General features: G+C 46.6%; 2 protein-coding genes and 1 non-coding gene across 3 annotated transcripts; 1 reads left to right on the plus strand and 2 right to left on the minus strand.

The window, feature by feature from the left end:
- Positions 1-748: 748 nt before the first annotated feature.
- Positions 749-821, minus strand: EI90DRAFT_t177. Its single transcript has one exon. It is a non-coding gene; the product is annotated as a tRNA-OTHER (tRNA).
- Positions 822-8,622: 7,801 nt separating this feature from the next.
- Positions 8,623-9,902, minus strand: EI90DRAFT_1792168 (uncharacterized protein). The gene is made up of 8 exons (XM_039052204.1): positions 9,711-9,902; positions 9,551-9,635; positions 9,391-9,496; positions 9,256-9,338; positions 9,106-9,199; positions 9,000-9,041; positions 8,875-8,929; positions 8,623-8,806 (listed from the first exon to the last, which is right to left on the minus strand). The coding sequence occupies exons 2-8, from the start codon at positions 9,562-9,564 to the stop codon at positions 8,667-8,669; spliced, it is 534 nt and encodes a 177-aa protein (XP_038913536.1). The 5' UTR covers positions 9,565-9,635; positions 9,711-9,902; the 3' UTR covers positions 8,623-8,666.
- A 360-nt stretch (positions 9,903-10,262) lies between these two features.
- On the plus strand, positions 10,263-11,231 carry EI90DRAFT_3018168 (uncharacterized protein; the record flags this gene model as incomplete). Its single annotated transcript, XM_039057197.1, has 3 exons — positions 10,263-10,331; positions 10,491-10,686; positions 10,789-11,231. The coding sequence occupies 3 exons, from the start codon at positions 10,263-10,265 to the stop codon at positions 11,229-11,231; spliced, it is 708 nt and encodes a 235-aa protein (XP_038913537.1).
- Between the last annotated feature and the right edge of the window lie 16,537 nt (positions 11,232-27,768).

Genomic DNA, 27,768 nt, shown 5'->3' on the forward strand with positions numbered 1-27,768 from the left:
GAGGTTGGATGTGGTGATATTGTGCAAATGACTAATGCGATCGGTGCGAAAATTGGAGGGACGAAAGGTCGTCAATGTTCAAATTGTTGGTCCGAGTTTCAAAGCGATCGATAAGAAAGTAGAGCCGCTAGAGCAGTTTCAAATCGCAGAAATGTTTGCCTTATAACAGGCAAGCGAGTGATGTGATCGTCGCGAAAATTTGCGTGATGATAGAGACCTAAACGATGTATGTTGTCTATCGATTTGAAAACGATCTGCACAATTGCTGAGGTGCTGTAGCTGTTTTAAGAATTGCTATATTTTAACACTCGATTTTTTGGATGAATGAGTGATGCGATCGATGCGGGAATGACAGCGCTGCGAGAACGATATACGAAGTAGGTCGAGTATAGATTTTAGCGCGATTCGTCAAAGGATAGAGCAGCTAGAGCAGTGCCAAGATGATGGAATTGTTTGTCAATTATCAGCAGAGTGTGTGGTTCGATCGGCGCGAAAATCGGAGGGTGTCGAGTTCGTCGAACGGTGATAACGTGGTAGCGATTTCGCGTCGATTGAAACAAATCTCAGGGTGCTATGGCAGAAACTAGCGTAGAGAGACTTTCAGAGGTTGATTTGAGCAGCAGGGAGGTGTGTTTTCAACCAGGTGGATAGAGAAGTAAGCAGATAGGTGAAAAGTCAGCCTAAGCGCGAAAATTCTGAAAGCCCTCAGTAGTCTGGGCTCATAACCTATTGTAAACTCTGAAAAGGGTGGCCACACCAGGATTCGAACCCGGGTCCATCCAACATATATTTGGAGGTGATAACCACTACACCATATGGCCACAGCAGTTCTCTAGGAGATTGCATCAACCAATAGGAGGCAGGTCTATCGTACTGCAACATTTCCCACTTCCAGTAGCTGTCGCTAATTCCACCCTTCACCTACCCACTCCACAATGCCCGATAAGGCAATTCTCTCACAAGCTCGCTGACCCAGCAAGTGGGTAAGTCCCCCTTGGGTTTTCCCCTTTGTTCCCATTTGTCTTTTATCATGTATATAAGTCCTGTACTGTAGTTGATGGCACCTCAGTGCAAAATCGACGACTAGACTACCCCCCAGAGTTTGCACCCCCTTGTTCTGAAGTTAAGGACCAGACTCCTAAGCGTTACTGAACATAGGCACAGCGCTCCTCTCCGAGTTGCTGAGGCTGTGGTCCTTCCGCTCATTCTCTACCTCCGGCCTCCTTCCGGGGAAAGGTCCAGGGACACTGCCCTCCTTGCATGTCTTTGACAATGTCCAAAAAAGTATTCTCAATAACTTGCTTGTCAATTTAGTCTCAAATTATATGTTCTGGAAGCTATTTGAAGGGGCTATCCAACTATGCAAAGTGTGTTGACACCATGGGAAACAGTCTGGACACCCCTCTGGACAGTGGCCAGCACTGTGCACAGACATGAGGTGGACAGCCACACTAACCCAAATGACTCATGTCCAAAATAGTATTTTGCATTTTTTTATTGCTCAAAATATATATTCTGGAAGCTATTCAAAGGGGCTATCCATCTGCGTAAAGTGCATTGAGACCATGGGAAACAGTGTTGACACCCCTTCAGACAGTGCCCAGCATTGTGCACAGACAGTTGAGCCTGAGGATTGTCATGGGAAATCAGATTCAATTACGGCATTATGTTTTGAATGTCTACCCTGAATAATACAAATTTGATTGAATTATAGAATCATCCCAGGACATCCTGGTGAATGGATCAGGCCTTTTCATTCTTCACCAGGATGTCCAGGACATCCACTAGTAAATACCCCCTTTTAGGCCCCATTCAAAGGTGTTGGAGAAACACCATGCATTAACCAATTTCTATTGTCACGTGATTTGCATGTGACTTCCGATTATAGTATAGTCACGTTTATTTTTTGAATTCTTTTCTTTTTTCCTCAGTTCTCACTGTAGAGACTGAGGTCTGTCACTTTCATTCAACTTCATATTTAGCTCTTATCCTACTTTGTAATTAGTCGCTCTTTTAGGTCAGAATAATCTATCTCAGTTCTCGCTGTAGAGACTGAGTCGCTCTTTTAGATATCTTATTAAAGGCCAAACAGCCCCCCCTCTATAGGCCGTCATTAGATGGCTGGCTAGGCTGCTTATATATCAAGCCACACTCTAGAATTGATTGTGTGAAACAGTAAATAGAAGTGATATATGTTGAAGTCACGAGTCACCGGAACCTTCCGGGGCATTCTGGATTATTGTGGGAAATCGCTAGAATATTCCCGCTTAGTCTGTGCTTGCGTACGCGCGCTTGCGCAGTTACTTATTTTACGTATATCATCATTGTAATACATTTCATGTATGTATAAATACGCACAGACGTGCGTTGAGCAAAATCATCAGAAAAGTTTCTAGCTTACCTCTGGTCTCGCGAGTATAACCGCTGAAGTAAGCAGATTGCCTTATCAGGAATCCCTACATTACAACAGGTTATGAGCCCAGCCTAAGGGTCATACCTAGTTAACTCTATATACTTGGATCTTTGCTTAACTTCTCAAATATTCATTATGGCCTCAACTAAAGAAGAAGGAATTTCTCTCGGTGGATATAAAATCCCGGCCCTAACCGGCAAGGATAATTACCGTTCTTGGAAGAGCAACATCAAGGATATTCTGGAGGATATGGACTTATTACCTCACATAGAAAAATTGCTTGATGACCTTGTTGCTGCCAATCAAACTGACGAGGAGAAAATCAAGAAATCCAATAAGCAGGCTATCATGAATATGCGAATCCGATGCGATCAATATGTTCAAACATATATTGAGTCAGTCCGCGATGCAAAAGAAGCCTGGGAAATACTCCAGAACGAATATGAAGATTCCGGGAGTATTGCATGCATCTATCTTTGGCGGCAATTCTATAGCATACAGATGTCGGAAGAAGATGATCTAAATACCCACCATTTAAAACTGCACTGAATATATCAGGATCTCCGAGTTGCCGGGGACACGCTCCCGGAATCGGAATTTGCTATGGCTCTTATTACATCGCTTCCGTCATCTTGGGACAACTTTATTGCCTCAATTGATTTCACAGATCTGGCGGAAACAGATGATAAAAAGAGAATGGCAGCAGTTAATTCGATTATTTCCAGGATCAGGGGAGAATCCAATCGGCGCAAATCACAGAACAATTCTACCACGCCTACAGCCTTCAATTCAACTAATTCCAACACAAGAAATCCTAAAACAAAGCCGGATAAATCTAACTCGGAGTGCCGGTACTGTCACAAGAAGGGACATTGGATACAGGAGTGCCAAAAAAGGATTGCAGATGAAAAGAGGAAGGGTGGAGAGAAAAATGCAAATATCGTGTCCAACAATGGAAATGATATGCAATCATTTGCCTTTGCTGGAGCGAATACGCATTTCGGAAATTCTTGGATTGGTGATTCCGGTGCGAATCACCATATAGTTCGGGATCGCGATTCATTCAATGAATACCATCCCATTTCAGGCCAATTCTTAAATGGAGTTGGAGGAATTAGAACTCCAATCCAAGGCCACGGAACCGTTCTCGTTACCATGCAATCGGACTCAGGATCCCATACAGCCACGCTTAGGGACTGTTACCATATCCCATCAAATGATGGTAACCTATTATCCTTGCGATGTTTTGACTGTGCGGGTGGAACAATTCAAATTAAATCTGACCAAATCAAATTGTTCACACCGGACGGGTCAGAATTATGCACAGGACAAGCAAACGGCAATTCATTGTATAAAATGAATATGTCTATTCTAAAGAAGCCGATCGCGATGGCAGGAACTACAGGAGGGGATAAGGAAGGAAGAACATGGGAGGAGTGGCACAGGGCAATGGGGCACATTGCGCCCCAGTCCCTCAAAACAATGATGGAACAGGGAAATGTTGATGGAATGAAAATAATCCCATCCCCATTAAACTTTGAATGCGAGGCATGCATTCAAGGCAAATCCACAGCGCAACCGGTGCCCCGGGAATCCAATACAAAGTACCGGGAAATCGGGGAACTTATCATTACCGACCTCTGGGGACCAGCGCAAGTCATGGGAAAAGGGGGAGTCAATTATTTTATTTCATTCACAGATGCTGCAACACGTTTCTCGGTGGTCGATTTCCTTAAGGAGAAATCCGATGCATTCGAGGCATACAAACAATTCAAATCCCGATTATGGACTCAATACAGTCGCAAAATCAAATGCATTCGATTCGACAGCGGCACGGAATTCCTGAACAATAGATTCATTACCCATTTACGCAACCAGGGAACACTCCATCAAACCACCGCTCCACATTCCTCTTCCCAAAATGGCATTGCAGAGCGGTTAAACCACACATTATTGGATCATGCTCGCGCAATGTTGTTTGATTCTAAATTACCAAAAACATTGTGGACATATTCAATCGCTTATGCATGCTATTTAAAAAATCACTCTCCCATGCGCACACTCAATGGAAAAACTCCCTATGAGATGTTTTTCAATGCGAGGCCAAATATTAATTCAATTCACATATTTGGGTCGGATGTTTGGGTGCTGGACCAAGACCAAAAGGGGAAACTGGACCCGCGTTCCAACAAGTATAGGTTTATTGGATTGACCGATAATACACGCGCAATTTACTACTACAAGCCGGAAAGTGGAGTAATTGCAAAATCAAAGAATGTTATTTTTCCCCATCCCCATAACCCCCACCCCAATGTCGAAATTCCCATTCCCGCTTCCAGTCCGCCTGAGGGGGAGCCTCAGTCAAATGATCCGCAGACGGACGTGGAACACCAGGAGAAAGAAGCAGAACAGGTGCCCAGCAATTCAAAAGAAGCGGGATCTGCGGAAGCAACTGAAGCCAATTCATCGCTTAGCCACAATGAATACACGGGAATCTGAACGAGAAGCCAATTGAAATGAATTCAATCCCCATTAGTCCAAATTAGGACGGATCATGGACCGGTCAGAACCGAAAATCAAAATTCCCTCGTGCATGCAATGGCTGCAACAGAATCCGATAGCCCAGATATCCGTGAGGCATTACAGCGCTATGATGCTGAGGATTGGCGCTCGGCAATGGATGCCGAAGTGGCCCAACTTCAAAAGTTGAACACCTTTGAATTGGTCCCTCTGCCAGCAGATCGTAGAATTATCAGTTGCTGATGGGTCCTAACTACAAAAAGAAATACAGAAGGGGAAATAATCAAATACAAGGCCCGGCTCGTCGCGCAGGGATTTTCTCAAATTCCAGGAATGGATTTTGATGAAACCTTCTCGCCAGTAATGCGACTAGAGTCATTCAGGGTTTTATTGGCTATCGCAGTTCAATTGGACCTCGAAATACATCAAATGGATGTTGTCGGGGCGTATCTGAATGGAGAATTGGAGGAGGAAATATACATGAAGCAAATCCCGAAGTACGAGGACGGCATGAACAGGGTCCTTCGCCTAAACAAGACTCTGTATGGCCTTAAACAGGCAGGGCGGGTGTGGAACCGACAACTACATAAGGCATTAACCGAATTAAGTTACATGCGCTTATTCACCGACACCTGCGTTTACGTGCGTCGCCAAAACGGGAAAATATCAATTATCGCCTTCCACGTCGACAACTCCGCCATATTTGCCCCTGCAGATCATATTGAATTCGTTAAAAATGAACTCAAGTCCAAATTCGACACCCATGATCTTGGAGAATTAAATCACTTTGTTGGGATTAAAATTTCCCGAGACCGGAGCAACAATTCAATCACAATCTCGCAAGAACAATACATTCGCGACATAATTGAACGTGCCGGAATGATTGATTCCAATCCAGCGCCTACCCCAATGCACCCGAAACAGGCTTATGAAAAGTTCTCAGGCCTGCACCCAGATTACCCCTATTCAACAATGATCAGATCGCTTATGTGGGCTGCATTATGCACGCGCCCAGATATTGCCTTTGCCGTTCATCACTTTGCGCAATTCAATAATTCTTATGGTCCGGAACATATTTCTGGAGTCAAACGGATTTTTCGATACCTAAAGGGGGCAATCAATTGCGGAATTACCTATTCAAAATCGGATTCCGGATTAACAGCAATTGGGTATGCAGACGCGGATTGGGCAGAACAAAAGGACCGGAAATCTATTTCTGGTAACCTATTCATTATGTCAGGGGGAGCTGTCGCCTGGAGCGCTAAGAAGCAAGGGACTATCGCCCTATTGACCATGGAAGCCGAGTATACTTCCTTAAGTCACGCATCACACCATATACTATGGCACCAAATGCTCATCTGGGAACTCGGATTCGATGCGGAGCGCCCATTCAATCTCAACAACGATAATCGTGGGGCTATTGCATTAACTCGTGACCCCCAATTTCACAGCCGGAGCAAACATATTGACATATGGCATCACTTTATTCGGGAATTAATCGAACGCGGCGATCTCAGAATTCATCATGTCCGCTCATCCGACAACTTGGCTGACATTTTCACAAAGCCACTTCCTGAAGACCTATTCACTAAGTTTGCATCCGTTATTGTACAGGATACGTGACTCGAGGGGGAGTGTTGAAGTCACGAGTCACCGGAACCTTCCGGGGCATTCTGGATTATTGTGGGAAATCGCTAGAATATTCCCGCTTAGTCTGTGCTTGCGTACGCGCGCTTGCGCAGTTACTTATTTTACGTATATCATCATTGTAATACATTTCGTGTATGTATAAATACGCACAGACGTGCGTTGAGCAAAATCATCAGAAAAGTTTCTAGCTTACCTCTGGTCTCGCGAGTATAACCGCTGAAGTAAGCGGATTGCCTTATCAGGAATCCCTACATTACAACAATATATATCACGGCTATCAACCTTAACCTTCAAAGTGTCATTTCTCAACCCGATGTCGTCGATTCATCTCCTCTCGATTTTGTCTATCTACTTTTACATCCTGTAGGGAGTCAGGAATCGTTTCCCACCCCTCCTAATCGAATCGGACCGCCGGTTCATTCGAAGTATTGTCTCGGACACCACGAATCATCAGCATTGAAGGCGACGACTAAATGGTAGGGGGCATATGCTTTACTAGTAGTTCAAGTTAAATGCCGACGATGCCGACGAGGTTTGAAGCAAATGGCTACAGCGTTGCGAACGAGCGAGCAAGCGACTGGCCCTGCTCGGCAACTAAGTCGGAGCTAGCCCTCAATTCTCCAAGAAAAAATACATCCATTCATAAATGCCTTGCCCACGAGTCGAGGAAATTATTGCCCAACAATAACTGGAATAACCTCACAGAGACCGACAGAAGTAGTAAATCGGATATCGAAGAGAGAAATTGACACGAAGGTCAAAGCCAAGTCAATCCATCAAACGATTGCTCCAAGTGATTACGTCGCCATGCTTAGCCGGAAGCCTGACGGCTACGTCTGACCAAATTCCGGAAAATCCGACTTGTTCCAGCCAGATCAGGGCTTTGGGCGCAATTCTCATCGGTAAACCATACACACGGTTCGCACCCGGACCCACCACACCACGCCAGTCACCCATATCTTTGTACAACCCTCCTGACTCTAAATTCAGTTGTGGATTCGGTACCAATACCCCAGGCCCGTTGTTAGTATAGATGCTCATGCTTAGATTGGTGGAACCCCGCGAGGACTTTGGGGGTGGAGCGGTGCTGGTGGGAGGGCTACTGGGTGATTTTGGGATGAAAACCAACGTTGGAAGCCGCAATAGGCACCTCAGATTAATTGAATGTAATCGAGGGATGCTGTTGTGGAGAAACGGGCGACTGTTCCGGTGATGGAGTATCGGGGTTTAAAACACGTAGAGGTTTGCTGGTTCTACCACTGGGTTGTTCCTGGCTGAGATACTGCTGGACTCGGCCCTCACGCTCCAGAGGTTGATTTTGGGGTCGTGGGGATGACTGTAGCTGGGGATAAAGCTGGATTTGAGATGGAAATCTGTCTCCGGTAGTTGTGTGACTGCGGCTCTCGCTAGTCCCAATGGTAACACCTGAACTCTGGATATACGGATCATAATGTGATGACGCCATCGAGGTCACAGGGGCATACAGATCCCATCGTGCACCACCTAATCCTGGCGGACCAGATGGTTGACTGTGTTGACGGGACTTCCTGATCACTGGGTACTCACCGTGACCATGCTGCTCGAGTGCAGATTCTTCCAGATAATCAGGTTCGTCCGTTCTGGAACACCAATAAAGCAGGAAAGCGAGAAAAATAAAAACCACTCCGCCACCTGCCGCTCCGCCTACGATTGCTGGTAAGTTCCTTGAACGATGTCCGGTGACAGGAATGCCAGTGGATGTCGTCACGATACTAGAGAGATTTCCGGATGCTGAAGTCGACGAGGGTGCAGATGGCGTTAGAGTTGAAGATACCGTGCTAGACGGCACCGAAGAAGCAGGAAATGACACAAAGGACCTGGATGGAGTCAAACTCGAGAATCCCTGTCATGGCGTTAAAGAATGATGTCCAATGCCAAATGCAATAATCCAGTTGACATCAGTGGAAGTTTTGACTCTGAGGGAAATATTCTTACCTCCAGGGATGAAGTCGATTGAACCGAACGCGATGAGAGATATGCGGGAGATCGAAGAGAATCAGAGGACTGAACTGAGAGTGACGAAAGCCTGGCAAGGGATTGGACACTACTCGTGGACTGTACGGACCGCACGGACCGCACGGACCGCACGGAGTGTACAGACAGTGTCGAGCGCTCTGACTGGACAGAGTTCGCTGACCGAATTGAGATCGTCGATTGTGCCGAGAGCGCCGCGACAGAGGAAACCTGCCATAAATCAGGGCACCCCGAACTTAGCACCGAGCCCCAATCTACCTATGTTGTGCTTCACTCACGCTGACAAGGCTGACAAACCGAACAGATGCAGCACTGAGCGAGACGAATTGTATGCTCTATGCAGCGATTTAACAGGCCCGTCGTTCAACGGTGGAATCGTTGGTAAGATTATGGGGACGCTTACTGAAGCGGACATGGAGGACGAGGACACAAAGGCAGAATTCGGCTATTTGAATGTACACACATATTAATAGCCGGGTCGGATAGACATATTGTTAATCATGGCATGCCTTGACAACGTAAGGTAAGCTTGAATGAAAGGATCCAGTCCGATCTCTCAAGCTAAGGTAAATCGTCCTGCCCACATTGCCGTCAGTGATGTTACTATCGAAGAACTCATCAGCTCTCAGCTCATATCCTAGTCGAGGTGAATCACGTACATGTAGGAAGGAGATTCATATCTAATGTAGTTTTGAAGTACGTAACCTCCGGGTTTGTCCAAAACTTGAACTTGAACGGGCGTCTATGGGCCCCAACACTGAGAGTGGGATGAACCGTTGATGAAGAGAACTCACTGTGCAGTTAGTCCACGAGATCCGGAACGGAAGGCCAGCCGTTATTCCGCCTGGTGTGTCAGGAAATCGAACCACGCATTGCGACGCGCTCGGGTGGACATGAAACGTGAGCAGAAGGGCCATCATGGCCAGGGCTCGCCTGACACGTCCATAGACACATAATCGTACCAGCATCTCCTCATAATACCCTTAGCCTTTTACCCTTTCCTCTGGGGAGTTGGAACTGGAACATGGATGGTATTCAGCTGCAGTATAAGAATGCCCATGATTACGGTTTGAAAAACGACACATGCAGTGCAAACACGCGCAGTAGGACTTACGGGATCTGACTCCTGAGCATGGGCCCACACGCCTTCAATTAGAAAGGCAGCTGCACAGCATTGAATCGATGGGGTTCTCATCTTGGTAATAGAGGCTGGTCACCTGCCCACGCCAGGGACACCGCTGGATGTTGCATGCACTGGCATGTCCGACCGCGCCAGAAAGCAGCTCGATTCAACGATCGTACTTCGGGCCCTTGGTCTTAATTCAAACCCCACGGGCAGACTGGCTCCTGCAACAACAATCTCCATCTCCCTAGCGATCTCCTAGCTGGTGTGAAAGCCGCAATCCCACAGCCATACGGCTCCTATCTGGCCCGAAAACCCCACGGAATAACGAAGCAAAGAGGAATAGGTAAAGTTAACCAAATCGATCGACAGGCAGTGCAAAACGTATTTCAAATTCCTCCCACTGAATGGTTGTGCAGCCAACTCGCTCGGGAACACAAATATTGTATGTTGATGCCCCCGACTGAACGCAATAAGAAGCACCGACAATATAATTTTAAAACCGAAGCAGGTCGCTACAAATTCTTGGGATTAACATACGGCATGACTCCAGGTCGCGACTTCCAAAGAACAGACGATTGCAACAAGCCAGGACAGTCCGCGAAGAAATTGGTCAATAGGTCGATATCACCAGGAAAAAAAGTGAAAACAGTTGGATAGGCAACACTTTGCCTCCTACTAGTCTTATACGGTGCCACGAATGCCTACGGTCACTCCCTTATGCGATATGATTAATAAGACCAGGTCTCCCTTGCACACCATATCCGGCAGCTGGTCAAATCCCGACCCGACCTCCCGCCGGCAGGCCCAACCCTCCGGCAGGTTGATCTAACCCTTCCGCCAGCTGGCCCCACCTTCCAGCCGGTCCACGCAACCCTCCATCAGCCCCTTTTCAGAATATTTGGCAGGAGACTCACCCCTGTGGTCGGACCAGGCTGGCTGATCGTTGCGGGGAATCGTTGCCCAAGTACGTTAAGTCTTTTTTAAAAAAAAATAAAACAATAAAGCTGCCACCGCAGCCAGTGCAACAGTCCCTCCAGCAGCACCAGCTATCATTCATCCGGAGTAGAGTTACCGCCCGGAGATGACCGAGTTGAACTGGAATTGGCGCTTGCATGGGCGCTAGAACCTGGGTCAGGGGGCTGTGGGGCACTAGGATGCGTTCCTCCTAGTAGAAAGGGGGAGCAGGGGATGCGGCTGTGCCGAAGGAAAGAGCTTGTGGTCGCGGTTGTTGAGTGTTCACAGACCATTTACGGCGGAAGAAAGGTGAGAAGTCCAACAGTCAACAGTGTAGATCCTATCAGACTCTTCGCCAAAAGCGTAGCCGAGAACTCACCTCAGATAGGACCGAAGCGATGCTGCTCAATGACGAGGGAGATTCAAGCGAACACAAATAAATGGCCAGACCGTTGGAATGCTGTCGCCTCACCCGCCCAGGGGCCGGAGAACGTGATACGTACCATGCTATACGCAGAAGCAATGCTCGCGTTCGAGATCGCAGAAGTACTCTAGTGGGAGGTGTAATAGTCTACCCCAGGTATCAGTCTGACAGAATGCTGACCGAGAGCGAAGCTAGCGATGAAGTGGTTATTACATTATCTGCCAAACTGAAGCCGAAGTTACGAACCTGGACAAATTGCTGATGCTGTATCATGCCATGATGTTGCTCAATGTATTCAGAACCCCAACTGGACTGGTTTCAAGTTTGTGAAAAAGTGAAGACATCAATTATGTGCATAAACCCAATCAGCTCAATCAAATGCATTCTTGGTGTGTTCTAGGGACCTGATTGGAATGGTTGGAGTTTCAGTGACAATGATATGATCTCAATCACTTCAATCAGAGTTGCATGTCCGCGTACTTCTAATTGCCGGATGCGGTTATGAGTTCGGAATCCGCGGATTCTGATTCGAATCTGAGCCAATCATGTTCTGTCCCAGCCTCAGCAACCCTGGGGTGTGCGTGTAAAATTTGTGTAAAATCCTTCCAACAAGCCGTAGGCACAGTCTGCCAAATGACATGATTAAAATCCTGCTCCGCTCCACCGATACCGCGCGCTGCAGTGTAAATCGGTGATTCTGAATCCACCGTGCGATTGTGGATTAAGGAATGTGGAAAAGCAAGAACAACAACTGCTGGAGGATTGAGAAACTCAGCTGAGGGCAACGTTGATGGTGAACAAGCCCGCAAGGCGAGAAGAGCAGCGTGTTCTGCCGCTTCCGGTGGCGTTCCCCACTTATTCCCAGGACCAGCCCACCTACTATCAGGTTGTATATTGTGCAGACCAAGGCGAAAACTAGGTTTCACATTACTATATATATGGCTCTTCGGACGCCCTCTCAGTCTTCCTTGTACCAATGAAGTTCTCAGCCACAGTCATGTTGAAATCTTGGTTTTCTTGAGTGCTGTGGCCAACTCACAATGTGATGTTGAGCTAGTGGCGCTTTATTTCCTTTCTTGGTATTCCTGTTACCAAAGTCAGTGCGCCCTTGAGGCGACTGCTTATAAAAGCAGTGAACAATTTTTCACTTTCGTCTCCCTCAGTTCAACAACGATTGACTGAGGTGAGACTACACTTTTACCACATGTTTGTGTTGTCACTCATGTATCTTCATGTGCCCTAGTGTAAAACGCTAGGTAATTAGTTCTAATCTATGTATAAGTTCAACAACGATTGACTGAGTGTAAAACGCTAGCGTAAATCACTAACATCCTAATAGGTGACGAGCCTAGTTCACTCAGAACTCACCCATGTCGCAGACTACCCCCTCCACTTCTCAGCCAGCCCCTGCCCCCACCACTACAGACAATACCCGTTTCCCCATAACTATTCTAGACACTGATGGTAAAACTTACTCCAACTGGGCATCAAGGATGCGCAGTGTCTTGAAGATACTGTACTCACACAACCAACTACCAGTTGCATCTGGAGCATGACAAAAAGTACTGAACTGGCAGCTCATGTTGATGCATGACACCCAACCGGCGAGCTTACCATAAAAGGAATGCAATACTATCGGATATTGCCATAATAAGTAACTAAATGCAAAAGAATTTGAAAATGTGCTTAGAGTGCCTTTCTGAAAAATTTCCTGCACCCAGGTATCACATTTGGATGGTTTTGCGCTTGCACAACAGATTTGTTCTTGCACAAATGCACCTATTTCATACAGAAATCATATCCCAAGCCACCTTGCTAAGCCTACCTAAGAGGTAGTTTGTAGGCCTATTGGGCCTGGATTCTGGCTGATTAGGCTGCAATGGCACCTTACAAGTTGCATCAACCTGTGCTGAGGATACCCCCCTCAAGCCCACAGAAGTGTGACTTTGGCCGCAGAAAGCGGGCCAGACAGGTGCACCATTTGGACAAGGAAATGGCCATTTTTTGAATGTATTTACTTCCGAAAAAGGGAAATTTGAATTACAGTTTGCACAGCCACCCTGAAACCAGGTTTACAGTGTGACACAACTAACTCAACCTTTTTCCCAGCATGATGTGTGACAAAACCTTGATTTGAGCCGGACCTTGAGGCCAGCATGATGCATGACAGGTTGTTGGTCATGCTAGTACAGTAAACCATATCTGGGATGTCATAGAAGATGTGTCAAAAGGTGGCACTGAAAGGCCCCTGGACACTGATCTGACCTTAGCTGACTGGCTCAACAAAGATGAGAGAGCATTCACCTACTTGAGGTGCTATGTTAGCAACTCCTGCTTGTCCATGATGAGGAACAAACCTACTGTGCATGCTGCCTGGAAAGCCCTCTCTGACCGATTTGTTGGAAAGGACAAACAAGACATGCACATGCTTCACTCTTCCCTCTTCCAATTGTTGGAATAACCATCAGGGATGGAGTAACCTCCCTGGCATAACGGGTGAGTAGTGTATGGATGCACGCTAGAGGTCCTGGGTTCGATACCAGGCTTGTCCATTTAATGTCATTTGTCCAGTCACCTGGTTTACCTCAGTTGAATTCATGACATAAGTCTATAGCGCTAGCAGTGTTGAATTTCTTCACCAATTTCACTTTGATGACTCTAAACCACTGGGTCCCCAATTCCAAGAACTGGAAGACACATGCCTCAAGGTCTCCTCCTTAGGTCTTGAAATTGGAGACAAAAGCTACCTCTCTGCCCTCATCTCCGCCACCCCTGAATCCTACCACACCATCAAAAGCATTGCCCTCATGCAAATGAAGAGGAACAACATCGATTCCAAAGGGTATATTGATTACATCCTTTTGGAAGAGAAACTCCGTAATTCTGACCCAAAGACTATTGCCATGTTTGCTAACTCTGGCAAATCCAAACGCTGCAATGCAGGGAAGTCCAGTGGCTCCAAGCCTAATGCTGCCACCCCTAAATTGGTAGTCTGCTGCACTAACCCTAAATGCAGCAACTTGGGACATACGTTCAAACAATGTTGGTCAGAAGGTGGTGGGTCTGTGGGAAAGAAGCTGAGGAGGCAGGGGAAACAAGGTTAGAGCTCAGGCACTCTGAAAGAATCTGTGAAGATGGCGATAACATCTGTGGATGAAGAGAAAGCCTTGGTAACTGAAATGACGGAGGAACATCAAAAAGGTGTGCTTGTCGCAAACACACTCAACTCACTAAATGTGGAGATTACTCCTGATCATCATGCTCAAACTGAGTGGGTGATTGACTCTGGTGCCACTTCTCACTTGTGTTGCAATCGCAACTGGTTTATATCCTATTGCCCTCTTGATGTCCCTAAAAAGGCCATTTTGGGAGATAAGAATGTGATTTTAGCACCAGGGATTGGACAGATAAGAGTAGAGTATGACATTGGGAACTCACAGGAAACCCTCATAATCCATAACGTCCTCTACTGCCCCAAAATAGCACACAACCTCCTTTCCGTTCTCCAACTAAACTGATTGGGTGCAGGCACAGACTTCTGGGACCAAAAATGTCGAATTTTCGACTCCTCCAAGAAACTTGTCGCCATTGTGCCTGTGGAAAAGGGCCTCTACTGATGGCCAGTGAGAATCCCCTCCTTATCCACAGCCTTCATCACTTACCCCTATACCAACAACGCTAATGTTGCACGCACCATCACTGCTACTGCATCCCTCAACATCTGGCATGCCCAATTGGGGCACATTGCAAAAGATTCAATCTTGAGGATGATGCAGAGTGGAATGGTTAAGGGAATGGATGTTATAGGAGCAAACAATGCTGATCAATCAACTTACTGTCCCAAATGCAAAGCCACATCTCATCACCGAAACCCCATTCCTTCCAAAACACAAACCCACTCTGACTGTCAGGGCACACCCGCCCCACCTGGCTCCACCTGGCTCCACCCAGTTCCACTCCACCTGCTACCCCCTTCTCCCCCTTCCTATTTCCTCCTCCCTCTACTTCCCCCCTTTCCATTCTCCCTCTGTATCATTCTTTATTCTTTCTATTTCTATTTACACAGATGACTTTCCTTGATCGATGTACTATTGACCTGTCCACAGTCCACGCACGACACACCCAGCCCCAGATGCTCTGGACGACCCCTGGGTGCACCCAGCACATGTGCCTGCAGTGGATCTCTTTGGGATCCCCCACAGGGATACCCAGATGGCTGGGGCTGTGCGTGAGGACGATGTGGCAATCCCCATGTGACCCAAGCACCATGTATATAAACATACCTGGGGTGGGAACCAGAGAAGCAGTCTTCTTCTCACCATTCCCACTTCAGGGACATCTGCCTGTGCCGGACCCGTTGCTGTACGTGCCCACTTCATACCCCACCAGGCCCTCAGTGCTGGGTGATATACCTGGACGCTCTTGACCCCGGACCGGTCCCTGACACTGACCAAGTACTTGGTCGTGTATTCTCTGATGGTTGCAAACTGCAAACAGTATCGAGTGAAGGCTACAAATACTTCATTACTTTCATCGATGACTTCAGTCGGTACCTCACCATATATCCAATGAAGAACAAATCCGACACACTCGATAAGTTCAAAGAATTCCTTGTGGAAGCCAAACGTCAAACTGGGAATAAGTTAAAGATTCTCAGGACAGATGGCAGTGGTGAGTACTTCTCTTCCGATTTCTCCAACTATCTCAAATCCCTTGGCATCCTTCACAAAAAGACCAACCCTCGAACACCTCAGGAAAATGGTGTAGCGGAAAGAGTCAACAGAACCCTTGTGTCAATGAGTGTCATGATGCTGAAAAGCATTGAATCCAAAATTGGACATACCTCTTGGCCATATGCTATCCAACACGCCACGTTCGTAAAGAACATTTCTCCTCATGCAGCACTCCCCAACGACATCTCCCCCCACGAAAGGTACACAGGCAACAAGCCAAATGTATTGATGCTACGTACCTTCAGGTGCAATGCAACCCTCCATATCCATCATGACCTCCAACGCAAACTTGACAATCGCTCTAAACCCGGCATCCACCTTGGATTAGCTCGGGGCAAGAAGGCATTTCTTATTTGGGATCCAAAGGCTCAAAAGTTGCACGAGTCAAGAGATGTCCATTTCTTCAAGAGCAACGAGGAGAACTCGGAACATGTAATGATTGAGGTCAAGTCTCACAACTCCCTGACACACATAATTGTTCCAGCAGATGAAGATGGAGAGTCGGGAGAAAGAGATGATGATGATGGAGGAGATCTAGAAGAAGGAGAGGAAGATAATGGAGGGATGTCAGAAGTAGGAGAAGCAGAGAATGAAAACTCACCCCCACTCCAACTTGAACCTGTAGTCCAGGACTCCCTACCCCACCACTCAACCAGAATCCATCATGCACCCATTCCAGATGACGACCCCCAATATGAGAGATCTTCTTATAATTGGACTCAACCTTCCACTGATTCAGTGAATGTTGCTTGGGCAATGATGGCAAGCATCAAAATACCACGAACGTACAATGAGGCAATGGATCATCCTGATGTGGACTCATGGTTAGGGGCTTGTACCGATGAATCAAACATGCTAAAGGAAACAGGTACTTACCTTCCTGTGTGCAGAGATGAAGTTGATCCCCACAACGTCGTTGGGAGTAAGTGGGTGTTTGCTTTGAAGAAAGGGGCCAATGGAGAAATAGAGCGGTATAAGGTGAGAATAGTGGCAAAGGGATTTAGCCAAATCAACGTGGTAGACTATGAGGAGATGTTCACACCTGTGGTCAAGTGGTCGTCGATCCGAATCCTCCTTGTGTTAGGTGCCCATCTCGATCTTGAAATACATCAAATGGATGTGAAGACTGCGTTCCTCAACAGGGAATTGGAGCACGAGATTTTTATGCAGCCACCTCCTGGCTCAGCAGACTATGTATGGAAATTGGAGAAGAGTCTGTACAGCCTTAAACAGGCCTCTTGAGCATGGTACAAGAAAGCCAAAGTCGAACTGAACAAACTCGGCTTCTCCTGCTCGAATTCAGATCATGCCATTTTCATTCTTTCCCAACACGCTCATTTTTGCATCATTGCTCTTTATGTCGATGACTTAATGATCCTTTCCAACCACCTTCCCCTTCTTCAAAAGAAGAAGCAGCTAATGTCCACATTTAAGATGAAGGACTTGGGGGAATTCATTGGTTCCTTGGACTGGAAATCACATGTGAGTGCCAAAGGTGCTTAATTTTTGTCTCTCAATCTTGCTACATATCCAAGGTTGTCAATTGCTTTGGATTTAGCACCCCTCATACAGTCTCGACTCCTATGATGCCAAATCTCAAACTCACTCACCATGAAACCTCTGACCCTGACACCAACACTCATGAATACCAATCCTGAATTGGTTCAGTAATGTCAGGGTCTGTCCCTTGTCCCGAGGGGGCGTAGCAATGAGGTCCAGGAGTGGCACTGGAGAGTCTTCTCCAGCCACTAATTCCTCGAAGTCACTGAGGGGACTTGCCCTGGGCTTCACAGGGAATGAGTTGAGAAGAAGGGTAACCTTCTCAACCCCCTGTGAGGCCACTACAAAAGGAGCCTGGGAACTGTGCACTTGTCAGGTCTTTCCCAAGTTTCCATATTAGGTACCATGGGAAGATTCTGGGCAAGCTGCTCACCCAGAATGTTCCCACGGGTTTGTGTACCGGTACCATTGTGGAACAGTGGGGGAAAAATGGGGGAAAATGGGGGAAGGGTGGTTAGGAGGGGGAAAGGGTGTCTGAGGGTGTGTGGGGTCGAGGGCTGTGCCCTGACAAGTAATGTACATGATGCTAGGAACTCGACCAGACATTAGCTTCGCCATCACCATACTCAGCCAATATTCTTCCAATCCAGGAGAAGGGCATTGGGCCACTATCAATCATCTACTATGCTACCTCAATGCTACAAAACATTTCAAACTGGTCTACAATGGTAATTTTAAGTCTAACAACAAGACTGGCTATTCCAATTCGGATTGGGCTGGAGATCCAAGAGATTCTCAATCTATTTCTGGATTTGTTTTTACCATGGCTGGTGAAGGAGAGAACGAAGGAAGGTCAGTTGGGAGGTTCAAACAAGACCACCACCAAGCTGTTCCCTGGTTCTTTAGTTAGGATGGGAAGTGTACTACTTAAATTCATTGTAATTATAGTACCAATCCGAGTGTTTTGGCTAATTCTATTTTATGGGTTAGTCTAAAAGTTTCTGAGAATTGACTTACAGATAAACAAAGCCCTGTGGAGCTGTTCCTCTATTGTAATTTCTCAATTTGTCTGGGTGTAATTCTGTGTAGGATCGTTTAATTTGGATTTTAACCCGAATCAAATCTTCTACTTGGTGAATTTTCAAAGATCCTACTCAGTTAATGGGTTTAGATTGTGTCTGAAGTGTCCCTTGAACTTGTCTTATTTTTATCTTATTTTTGTTGCTTGTTTTAACAGTAGCAAAATAACTGTTTTGTGTTTACACTTTGAAATCTGGAGTGTTAACCAGCTCTCCTGTTGAAATATTTGCTTAATATTCCTCTCCCTATTTGCTACCTGTTACTACAGTGGCAATCTTAACTGTATATCACTTTTTCGCACTGGAGTGATAACCAGAAATGCTTGAGAAAAATAATCCTCTATTTTCTTACTTCTCTGAGGGGGGGCGAAAAGTCGCAGAAAGGGTCTCCCTTTTATACTCCTTGGGTTGCCTTCCTTTTTCATGCTCTACCTCGTATTTACAAGATTTATTTGCAGTGTATTTTCCTCAAACTGAATTAAAATGAATTTTTCATGCTATAGTTCTACTGCACCTAGAATCCTTATTGTCCTTCCTTGCCTAAGCTATTTTAATGGTTCAATTAGAACTTGACTGCGCTGCATTTGTCGCAGTTTTCTATTTCAAATTCCTCTTATTTACCATTAAGTTTGCTATGACTCAGTCATTCTGAATTCAAACCTCACATTACTGCATGTACAGCTGTGCTGAGACCTTCAGCTGATTTATTCTATTTTTATCCGGTGACATTTAGTTGAAATAAGACTTGAAATGATAAATGAGTGAATTATTCAGGTTTAGAACCGAAAGGAAAAGTTGCTAGTAGTCAAGAATTGATCAAACAAATGTGTTATAGCTCTCTGCTTCATTAGTATATCATTCCCTAAAATTCCCGCCATGGTCCATTGTAGTTTAGTGGATTTCGTGGATTTCGTCCATCTCCCCTGATTCCTGTTTGTATTATTGCATCCTAGTCCTTCATATGTATTTTTTGTTGTTATAATAGGTCGTCCTCAAGATATCATATTTTTATGTATTTTATTTGGGGCTTGGGACCTCTAGAAGCTGTCTTCCTGTGTGCATTCAGGTTACTAGCTTCATGTCCTTGTATCTCATTCATTTTGGAATGGTTTTTTACGTTCTTGGCATCATAAATTTTCATTTATTCCCACCTTTCCAATGGTACTAAAGTTGTACTCTATTTCTCGGTATTCGTCGAGTTAGCAAAAGTTCGTGCACACATTTGGTAATCACATGTGTTGTTCCCATACTCATTTGTATGCAGGCACCGTTTCTGTTTAATTGTTCAGAGTTTATTGTATGCGTGGGTGTTTGTATCCTCAATATGGGCTTCCATGATTTATTTCAGATTTTTCCCTCATGATCTAAGGTGGTTTTGTACTTTCCATGCTTTGTTTTGACTAGGGTCTTCCTTATTTGGACAGAAATTGGTCTTTGCGATCTGCTGAAGTGCGGATCTTGGTTCCAACAGCCGGTTCCCTTCGCATCGCCACCCTCACATGTCTTTAAGCATGATGCAGATTTCTATATTCCCATCATTGGTGTAACTTCACAATGGCTGAACCGTTTGGGCTGAAACTTTGCATAACGATAGTTTTCAATTTATCATATTTTCCATGTAGATTTCGTTGTGTGTTTTAAATATGGATCTTGTGTGAACATCATCTTTTCCCTGAGCCATGACTTTGATGTCACTCATCCCGTTTGTCACGACCCGACATATCCGACACTTCCCTCTATGCGTGTTAGTGTCACTTGGCCCGTCCCTCCCACTATCATCATCATCCGTCCACCCATCCGTCCACCCGTCACCCTCATCCGCACTTCCTCCCTCGCGCATGTACCTCCCAACCTAGGTTGCCCGCTTCATTGTTGTCCGCCCCCAGCCGGACGGCTTGCTAGACGGCCGGATGGCCTTTTCTCTTTTGTCCGCTTGCGGACTATTGTTCCTCCTATTGTTCCTTGCTTTCCTTTTGTTGACCAAGTTTGCCGATATTGATTATTTGTTCCTTTCTTCATTCATTAATATCGCGCTTGATCTGCCACTCCTTCCGGGCCGCTCTCATTTAGTTACTTGTGTTTATAACGCATGTAGGTTACACCGGATGTACCTCAGTTCGTATATCGACTTGGATTCCCCCTCTAACTCTTATCCTCATCGTAAGGCTTCTGTCTGAAATTGGGACACCAACGTAAGAACGAAGCGCAGCGCTCCACCCGAGTCGCTGAAGCTAAAGTCCCGCCCCTCCGACCTTACGAGCCCGGACGACCTTGTGCGCCTCGCGGGTCACCCGGATACGCTTCTGACACGTTCCTGACACCGTTAATGAATATCTCATTGATGTGTGAACTTTTTATTATGAAAATTTGGGTAGATTAAGAATAGATCCCTTCCTTTCTAATGGGCCATTGTCAGGGACGCGTCCGGGGTCGAGAGGGCCCGGGGGTAATGCCCGGCACTGAGGCCGTCGCGGGGTGTGGAGCGGGCGTGCGTACTGGCGGGCCCGATCCGGGACAGTGGTCCCTGGCCACTCAGACTGAAGTGGAGAATGTGTTATTATTATTAAAGAGGAAAACTATACTACTTACCTGAAGTGGAGAATGTGAGAAGAAGGTTACTTCTTCGGTTCCCACTTCAGGTACATTTATGTACATGCGGCTTGAGTCACATGACAGGTGCCACGTCATCCTCGGAGGCAGCCGCAGGCATCCGGGTGTCCCCGTGGGGGATCCCGAGAGCGTCCGCTACATGCGCGCGTGCTGGGCACAGCGGGAAGCCGTCCGGGGTGTGTGGGCCGGACGGGTCAATAGTACATCGATACAAGGGAAGGTGGTCCGTGTAGATAGAAAGAAATAAACAGGAAGAGGAGGATGAGAAGAATGAAATAAAGAAAGGGGAAAGAAAAGGGAAAAGAGGGGGGAGGAGAGGGAGGAAGGAGGGGGGAGGGGGATAGACAGCGGGGAGCGGGTGTGGTGTGGCCGGGTGGGCCCGGGTGGGCCCGGGTCAGGCGGGTGTGCCCTGACAGCCATCAAGCTCGTCTTGGTCATTACTGCTCGTTCTTCGCGCTTTCCTTTTAACTGTTGTCCTTGTTTTCCAAGAGTTTTGGTCATATCTCTGTCGTCTATGGGTAGTTTTCCCTGAAATGACTTTCATTGGGTCTGTTTGAGAAACATCTACATTCCCTATCATAAACACGACTTTGAATTTTGCATTGGTTCCTAAGGAATCCTTGTTCCATGGTACTTCCAGCCTCAGCTACATGTGCAGGTGTGGGAAAGTAGTTTCTGTGGAGGTTCTCTGGTTGGTTTTATAGTCAAATCTTGCTCGATTGTCCTAGTTCCTTGTTCAATATTCGCTATAAATTTCCCCAAGCATTCCATCTTGTTGGTGCTAAGCTTGAAGTATTTTTATTAATTTTCTTTCTTCCAATTTATCGTATGTAGTCGTAATAATTCATAAAAATTTGTTAAAATTCAGGTTCTTCTATTTTCTGATATCTACTTGTCGTATGGGGTTTTTCATGGTTTATCTGACATATTTCCATAATGAGTTTTCATAGGGTGACCATTATTTCTCCTATACTGGAGCAGCAGTAAGCTGGAGTTCAAAGAAACAGATGTCGGTGGTGCTCTCGAGTACTGAAGGCGAGTATATGGCTGTTACCCATGCAACTAAAGAAGTGCTCTGGATTCAACAGTTTCTATGCGACCTTAACTTCCCTGCTTCTGACCCAACCACCCTCCTTGTCAACAATCAAGGCGCCATTGCACTTGCCACCAATCCCACATTTCATGCACAAACGAAACATATTGGCATCCGACATCACTTTATTCACAATCAAGTAGAAGATCACACGATTTCTTTACAATACATCCCTACCAATGATCAAGTAGCTGACATATTGATGAAAGGCTCTCATGTACACCAAGCATTCGAAGTTCAGAACAGCGATGGGACTGTGTGAGTAGCCACATCAAGTGGGTGTGTTGAAATCTTGGTTTTCTTGAGCGCTGTGGCCAACTCACAATGTGATGTTGAGCTAGTGGCGCTTTATTTCCTTTCTTGGTATTCCTGCTACCAAAGTCAGTGTGCCATCGAGGCAACTGCTTATAAAGCAGTGAACAATCTTTCACTTTCATCTCCCTCAGTTCAACAACAATTGACTGAGGTGAGACTACACTTTTACCACATGTTTGTGTTGTCACTCATGTATCTTCATGTGCCCTAGCATAAAACGCTAGGTAATTAGTTCTAATCTATAAGTTTAACAACGATTGACTGAGCGTAAATCGCTAATGTTAGAGATGAGGCATGGATTCAGACGACTCCGGAGTGGAATCGGAGACTTAGCATGGAAGGACCTTGGCCTCAGCAACTCAAGTGGAGCGCTGTGCCATTGCTGTTTGTCCATTTGGTCCTTAATTTCACAGTAGGCAAGCAGGAAGTCTCTAGGGGGCATTCAGGTCGATTTCGGACTGAGCCCAAAACGAGTATGTACAAGTGCCGATATATATAATGGAGGGGGCAAAAGCACAAGGGAACAAAGGGGATCCGAATCGGAATGAAGACGTCCGAACGGGAACAAAGGGTAGACAGAAGCGGAGCAGTACCGAAGGTCATGAGGCAGAACCTGTGATACGTCCGAAAGGAGGTAGGGAGGGCAAGGCCCAGAGGGGCAGGAGGATGATGGGAAGTGGGGATGATGACTAACTGGCTAGAATGGGAAGAAGCAGCAGTCCAAATAGGGATGAGGGGAAAACGCGAGAGATACATTACAAGTGGCGAAAGTACCGAAGGTGATCTGCGAAGCTCGGAGGTTGTGGAGCTTACGGAGGCGGGGTTGAAAGTCCAAGGAATATTGGCAATGGTGTTTACGTAGTATGAGGTCACCAATGCAATGGACTAAGACCGAGGTGAAGTCAAAGTCCAAGGTAGGGACTATGATGGAGGCTCGGAGCAACGGTACGAGCGGTGCCCGAGTATGAAGTACGGGACAGCGGTGGAAGGTCGTAACTTGGCGGGAGGTTGGCGGAAGAGTACCAGAGGGAGGAGAGAGGAGAAAGGGAAGAGGGAAGGAGTGGTGGGAAGGAGTGGTGGGAAGGAGAGTTGTCAGGTCCGAAGGTGAGTATTGGAGCGGACGGGAGAAGCGTAGGAGGATGACGTGTTATAAAAATGGGGCCTAATTGGCCCATTTCTATTGCGTTCGGGTGCAGGAGGGGGCCGTGACATTGAGAAGATGTTACAATTAATGTAACAGGTGTTGTAACAAAGGTGTTTACAGTAACATTGACACCGGGTTTTTGGGTAGTAATTGTTGGTTAGGTTGTTATTATTTTCATGTCACGTGATATCATACTGCATAGAGCCCATAAGAGGCTAAAAATGGGAAAATCCCATTTCCATAACATGACGGAAGGGTGGAGGTGTTGTGAGGGAGGAGCAGAGGAGTAGGAGGAGTAGTAGGAGGGTGGCGAGAGGGGCGGTGTTCGGTCCGAGGTGAGTATTGGAGTGGACGGAGATAGGGGAGGAGAGGGAAGGAGGAGTGGAGGTGGCATCGGAGGTAAGAGGAGGTGTGTTGCCAGGACCGAAGGTGAGTATTGGGATGGACAGCGGTAGGTTAGGACTCCAGAGGTGGGGAAGGAGGAGGTCCGGAAGTCGGGTCGGGATCGGGTATGCATGGATATGACAGCTAACACCCTAATAAGTCATTCCCATTGCTATATTCGCTTCCACTATCACAACGGCCCTTGCTGCTTCTGTTCGTACCAAGCCGAAGGGTCCAGTAAAGCCCAACTCGTACATTGTGTAAGTCCTACACATGGCATAGCATAATACTAAAGTAAATAAGCTATACGTGCAGTCTCAGTCTCAAACAAGAGAACTAATTTTATTGTTCCTTTACCTATACACATGGTCTGTAAATACAGTCAGAACTTGCATACAAGGAATAAAGTAAAATAAAAGGATATCACCTCAGTCTCGAACAAGAGAACTGAGGGGGTGTGAAAAATTTCCACACACAGTGTGTTTTAAACACCTAGTGCTAATATTGCTTATAGCAACTGCCTGCTATGACCAGCAATGAAGAGGACATCAAGACAAAAGGTATATACGATATCCTCAATTGATATCACGTCAATAAAGAAAATATCAGTACGCATGGACATTGATATTCCAATATGCCCACTCTGTTAGAGATGGGCGGAAACGGACGACTCCGGAGTGGAATCGGAGACTTAGCGTGGAGGGACCTTGGCCTCAGCGACTCAAGCGGAGCGCTGTGCCATTGCTGTTTGTCCATTTGGTCCTTAATTTCACAGTAGGTGAGCAGGAAGTCTCTTGGGGCATTTCAGGTCGATTTCGGACTGAAACCAGACGAGTATGTACAAGCGCCGATATATAAGGAAGGGGCAAAAGCACAAGGAGAAACAAAGGGTGACCGAATCGGAACGAAGACGTCCGAACGGGAACAAAGGGTTAGAGGGAGCGGAGCGGTACCGAAGGTCATAGGGCAAGACCTGTGATACATCCGAAAGGAGGTAGAGTGGGCGAGGCCCAGAGGGGCAGGAGGATGAGGGGAAGTGGGGGTGATGACTAACTGGCTAGAATAGAAGGAAGCAGTAGTCCAAATAGGGATGAGGGGGAATTGCGAGAAATACATTACAAACGGCGAGAGTGCCGGAGGCGGTCCGCGAAGCTCGGGGGTTGCGGAGCTTACGGAGGTTACGGAGGCGGGGTTGGAAGTCCGAGGAATATTGGCAATGGTGTTTACATAGTATGAGGTCACCAATGCAATGGACTAAGACCGAGGTGGAGTCAAAGTCCGAGGTATGGACTATGACGGAGGCTTGGAGTAAGGTACGAACGGTGTCCGAGTGTGAAGTACGGAACAGCGGTGGATGGTCGTAACTTGGCGGAAGGGTGGCGGAGGAGTGACGGAGGAAGGAGAGAGGGGACAGGTAAGGAAGAGTAGTCAGGTCCGAAGGTGGATATCGGAACGGACGGAGAAAGCGTAGGGGATGACGGGAGGGTGGAGGTGTGGTGAGGGGGGAGCGGAGTTGTAGGAAGGGTGGCGAGTAGGGCGATGTTCGGTCCGAGATGAGTATCGGAACGGACGGAGAAGGGGTCGGAGAGGTAAGAGGAGGGGTGTGTTGCCAAGACCGAAGGTGAGTATCGGAAAGGCAGCGGTAGGTTATGACTCCGGAGGTGAAGAGGGTGGAGGTCCGGAAGTCGGGTCGGGGTCGGGTATGCACGGATATGACACACTCAATGAACATTGGCGTTAATGATTCCCATCCCTTTGGTGAACTTCTCATGTTTGATCTGTGCAAGTCCTTTGGTGAGAACGTCGGCTACTTGATCAGCCGTCGGGACATAGTCAAGATCCACATCGCCGTTGTTGACGCACTCGTGGATGAAATGTTGCCTAACACGGATGTGCTTCGTGTGCATGTGGTAAGCAGGGTTGATGGCTAAGGCGAGGGCACCTTGATTGTCACCAAGAATAGTATGAGGAATAGAGCAGGATTTGAGAACATCACCGATAAGTTGTTGAATCCATATTGCCTCCTTGGCAGCATGGGTAAGCGCCATATACTCCCCTTCTGTGCTGGACAGTGCAGTGGAAGACTGCTTCTTTGAACTCCAAGACATGGTGGCTCCAGCGATTTTGAATACAAAGCCAGAAACAGATCGGTGGTCACATGGGTCACCAGCCCAATCAGAATCAGAGTAACCTGTGAAGTCGTTATCGCGAGCTTTACCATTGTAAACCAACTTGTAGTTCTGTGAATAGTTAAGGTATCTGAACAAGTGGTTGACGGTGCAAGAGGGCTCACGGCTCTCTATGCCGACTAAGCTCGTGGGGCCAAACTCCCTAAACTCCTACTTTCTTGACTGAACTTTGCTACACTCGATTCTTAACTCCGTGGTGGGTTCTCCAGGATTTCCGCAAGGTCCGGGCTCAGTGTCCACTACTCACTCGTTGTGAGCTAGATCACTGCCCTTATTCCTACTGTTGGAATCCACTCACTCACACCCACTCTAGCACGTCCTAGCACCTTAGAGAATTTGGGGGGAGGGGAGAACTTCCTTTCAAAATCCGGTATGTACAGGATTATATCTAATAATTATTTTTAGAAAGAATAGATGGCAAATATTGGTGCCATATGACCTGGGTACCTTATTAGGTGAAATAATAAATAAAGGGTAACAGTATCAATTACCTTGCTTCCAAGGTCACTTGCATGGTCACAATTCGTGGGAATTCTGATGCTGATTCTGTGGGAATTCTGCCATATATTATGGTTACATAACTCCGTTTGGTCCAGTCCTTATCGACGACACAAACAACCCCTACTGAACTAGATATCGAGGGGAACGCACGTGGAATTGGGGGTTCTCAGGGGAAGCTCCACCCTGGAACAACTCAGAAGAATGTTTACTCAGACGCCTTCTGCTCTGTGTGTTGAAGTGGTACCGGATATCCCTGCTAGCAACTTCCATTATTGCAACATTTTCGTGATTCTCGAGAATTTGTCTGACTTGATGCCCAACATTCGGGCTGTCACGAGAACGGAGAGTTGCCAAATCTTGGAGTGCGGAAGATGCTGATATTCTGGCGTGGAAATTTGCAAGTAAATTGGGTCTTGCTTTCTGGGTTGCGGCTTTCGTTAGTGATTTGGTGCTTGGAAATTATGGAGAGCTTAGATTCGACAGGGGCAGGGAGGTAGAAGAGTCAACCAGATGCGTTTTTTACACCCTAGCTTTCCCACATGCAACCCACATGCATGCAACTCTCAAAATGCGCACCTATGTTGATTAGGCCGTACTCATGCGGAATTCATGCATGTGCATTCCTAGAAACATGCCCTAGTCCTTCCCCACACATCATTCATGTACTGAGGCATTCTAGATGTATATTGGTACCCTCTTGTACCGCTTCCCCAGATCGCTGGTACTTAGTCAACACTTAAAACATAAGCCCCTCTTGTTAGCAGCTGCAACAGATGGTTGTTCACCATTGAAGTGCCTATTCTCCAGTTCATCCCCGTCGCCCGTGAAGCGCCAAAAGTAAGGTGGGAATATATGATCCAATACATAACTTTCACCACTCTTTCAACTCATATCGGCCATATAATTTTGCACAAGCAAGGTCACGGTTGCGAAGCAACCTTTCTAGTAAAAGAATATTGATCAATATCTGAAATGATGGCAAAATATGAAAATAAAAGAAAATAAGCGATATCTCAATGGATTTACGGAATTATGAGCCGAAATTGGAAATGTGACTGAATAGAACTACTATGCAGCCAATGAGCATTTTTACCAATTTATTAGACGCCATGGGAACGAG

Source organism: Cantharellus anzutake (genome assembly GCF_015039405.1).
Source record: "Cantharellus anzutake strain C23 chromosome Unknown EI90scaffold_41, whole genome shotgun sequence".
In the NCBI taxonomy this organism is placed as follows: Eukaryota; Fungi; Basidiomycota; class Agaricomycetes; order Cantharellales; family Hydnaceae; genus Cantharellus; species Cantharellus anzutake.

Coding starts and splice junctions, on each gene's coding strand:
- EI90DRAFT_1792168 (XM_039052204.1), bottom strand. Junction 8,930..8,999: donor CGTCCTCCATGTCCGCTTCA/GTAAGCGTCCCC, acceptor CGCTGCATAGAG/CATACAATTCGTCTCGCTCA. Junction 8,807..8,874: donor GGTTTGTCAGCCTTGTCAGC/GTGAGTGAAGCA, acceptor GATTTATGGCAG/GTTTCCTCTGTCGCGGCGCT.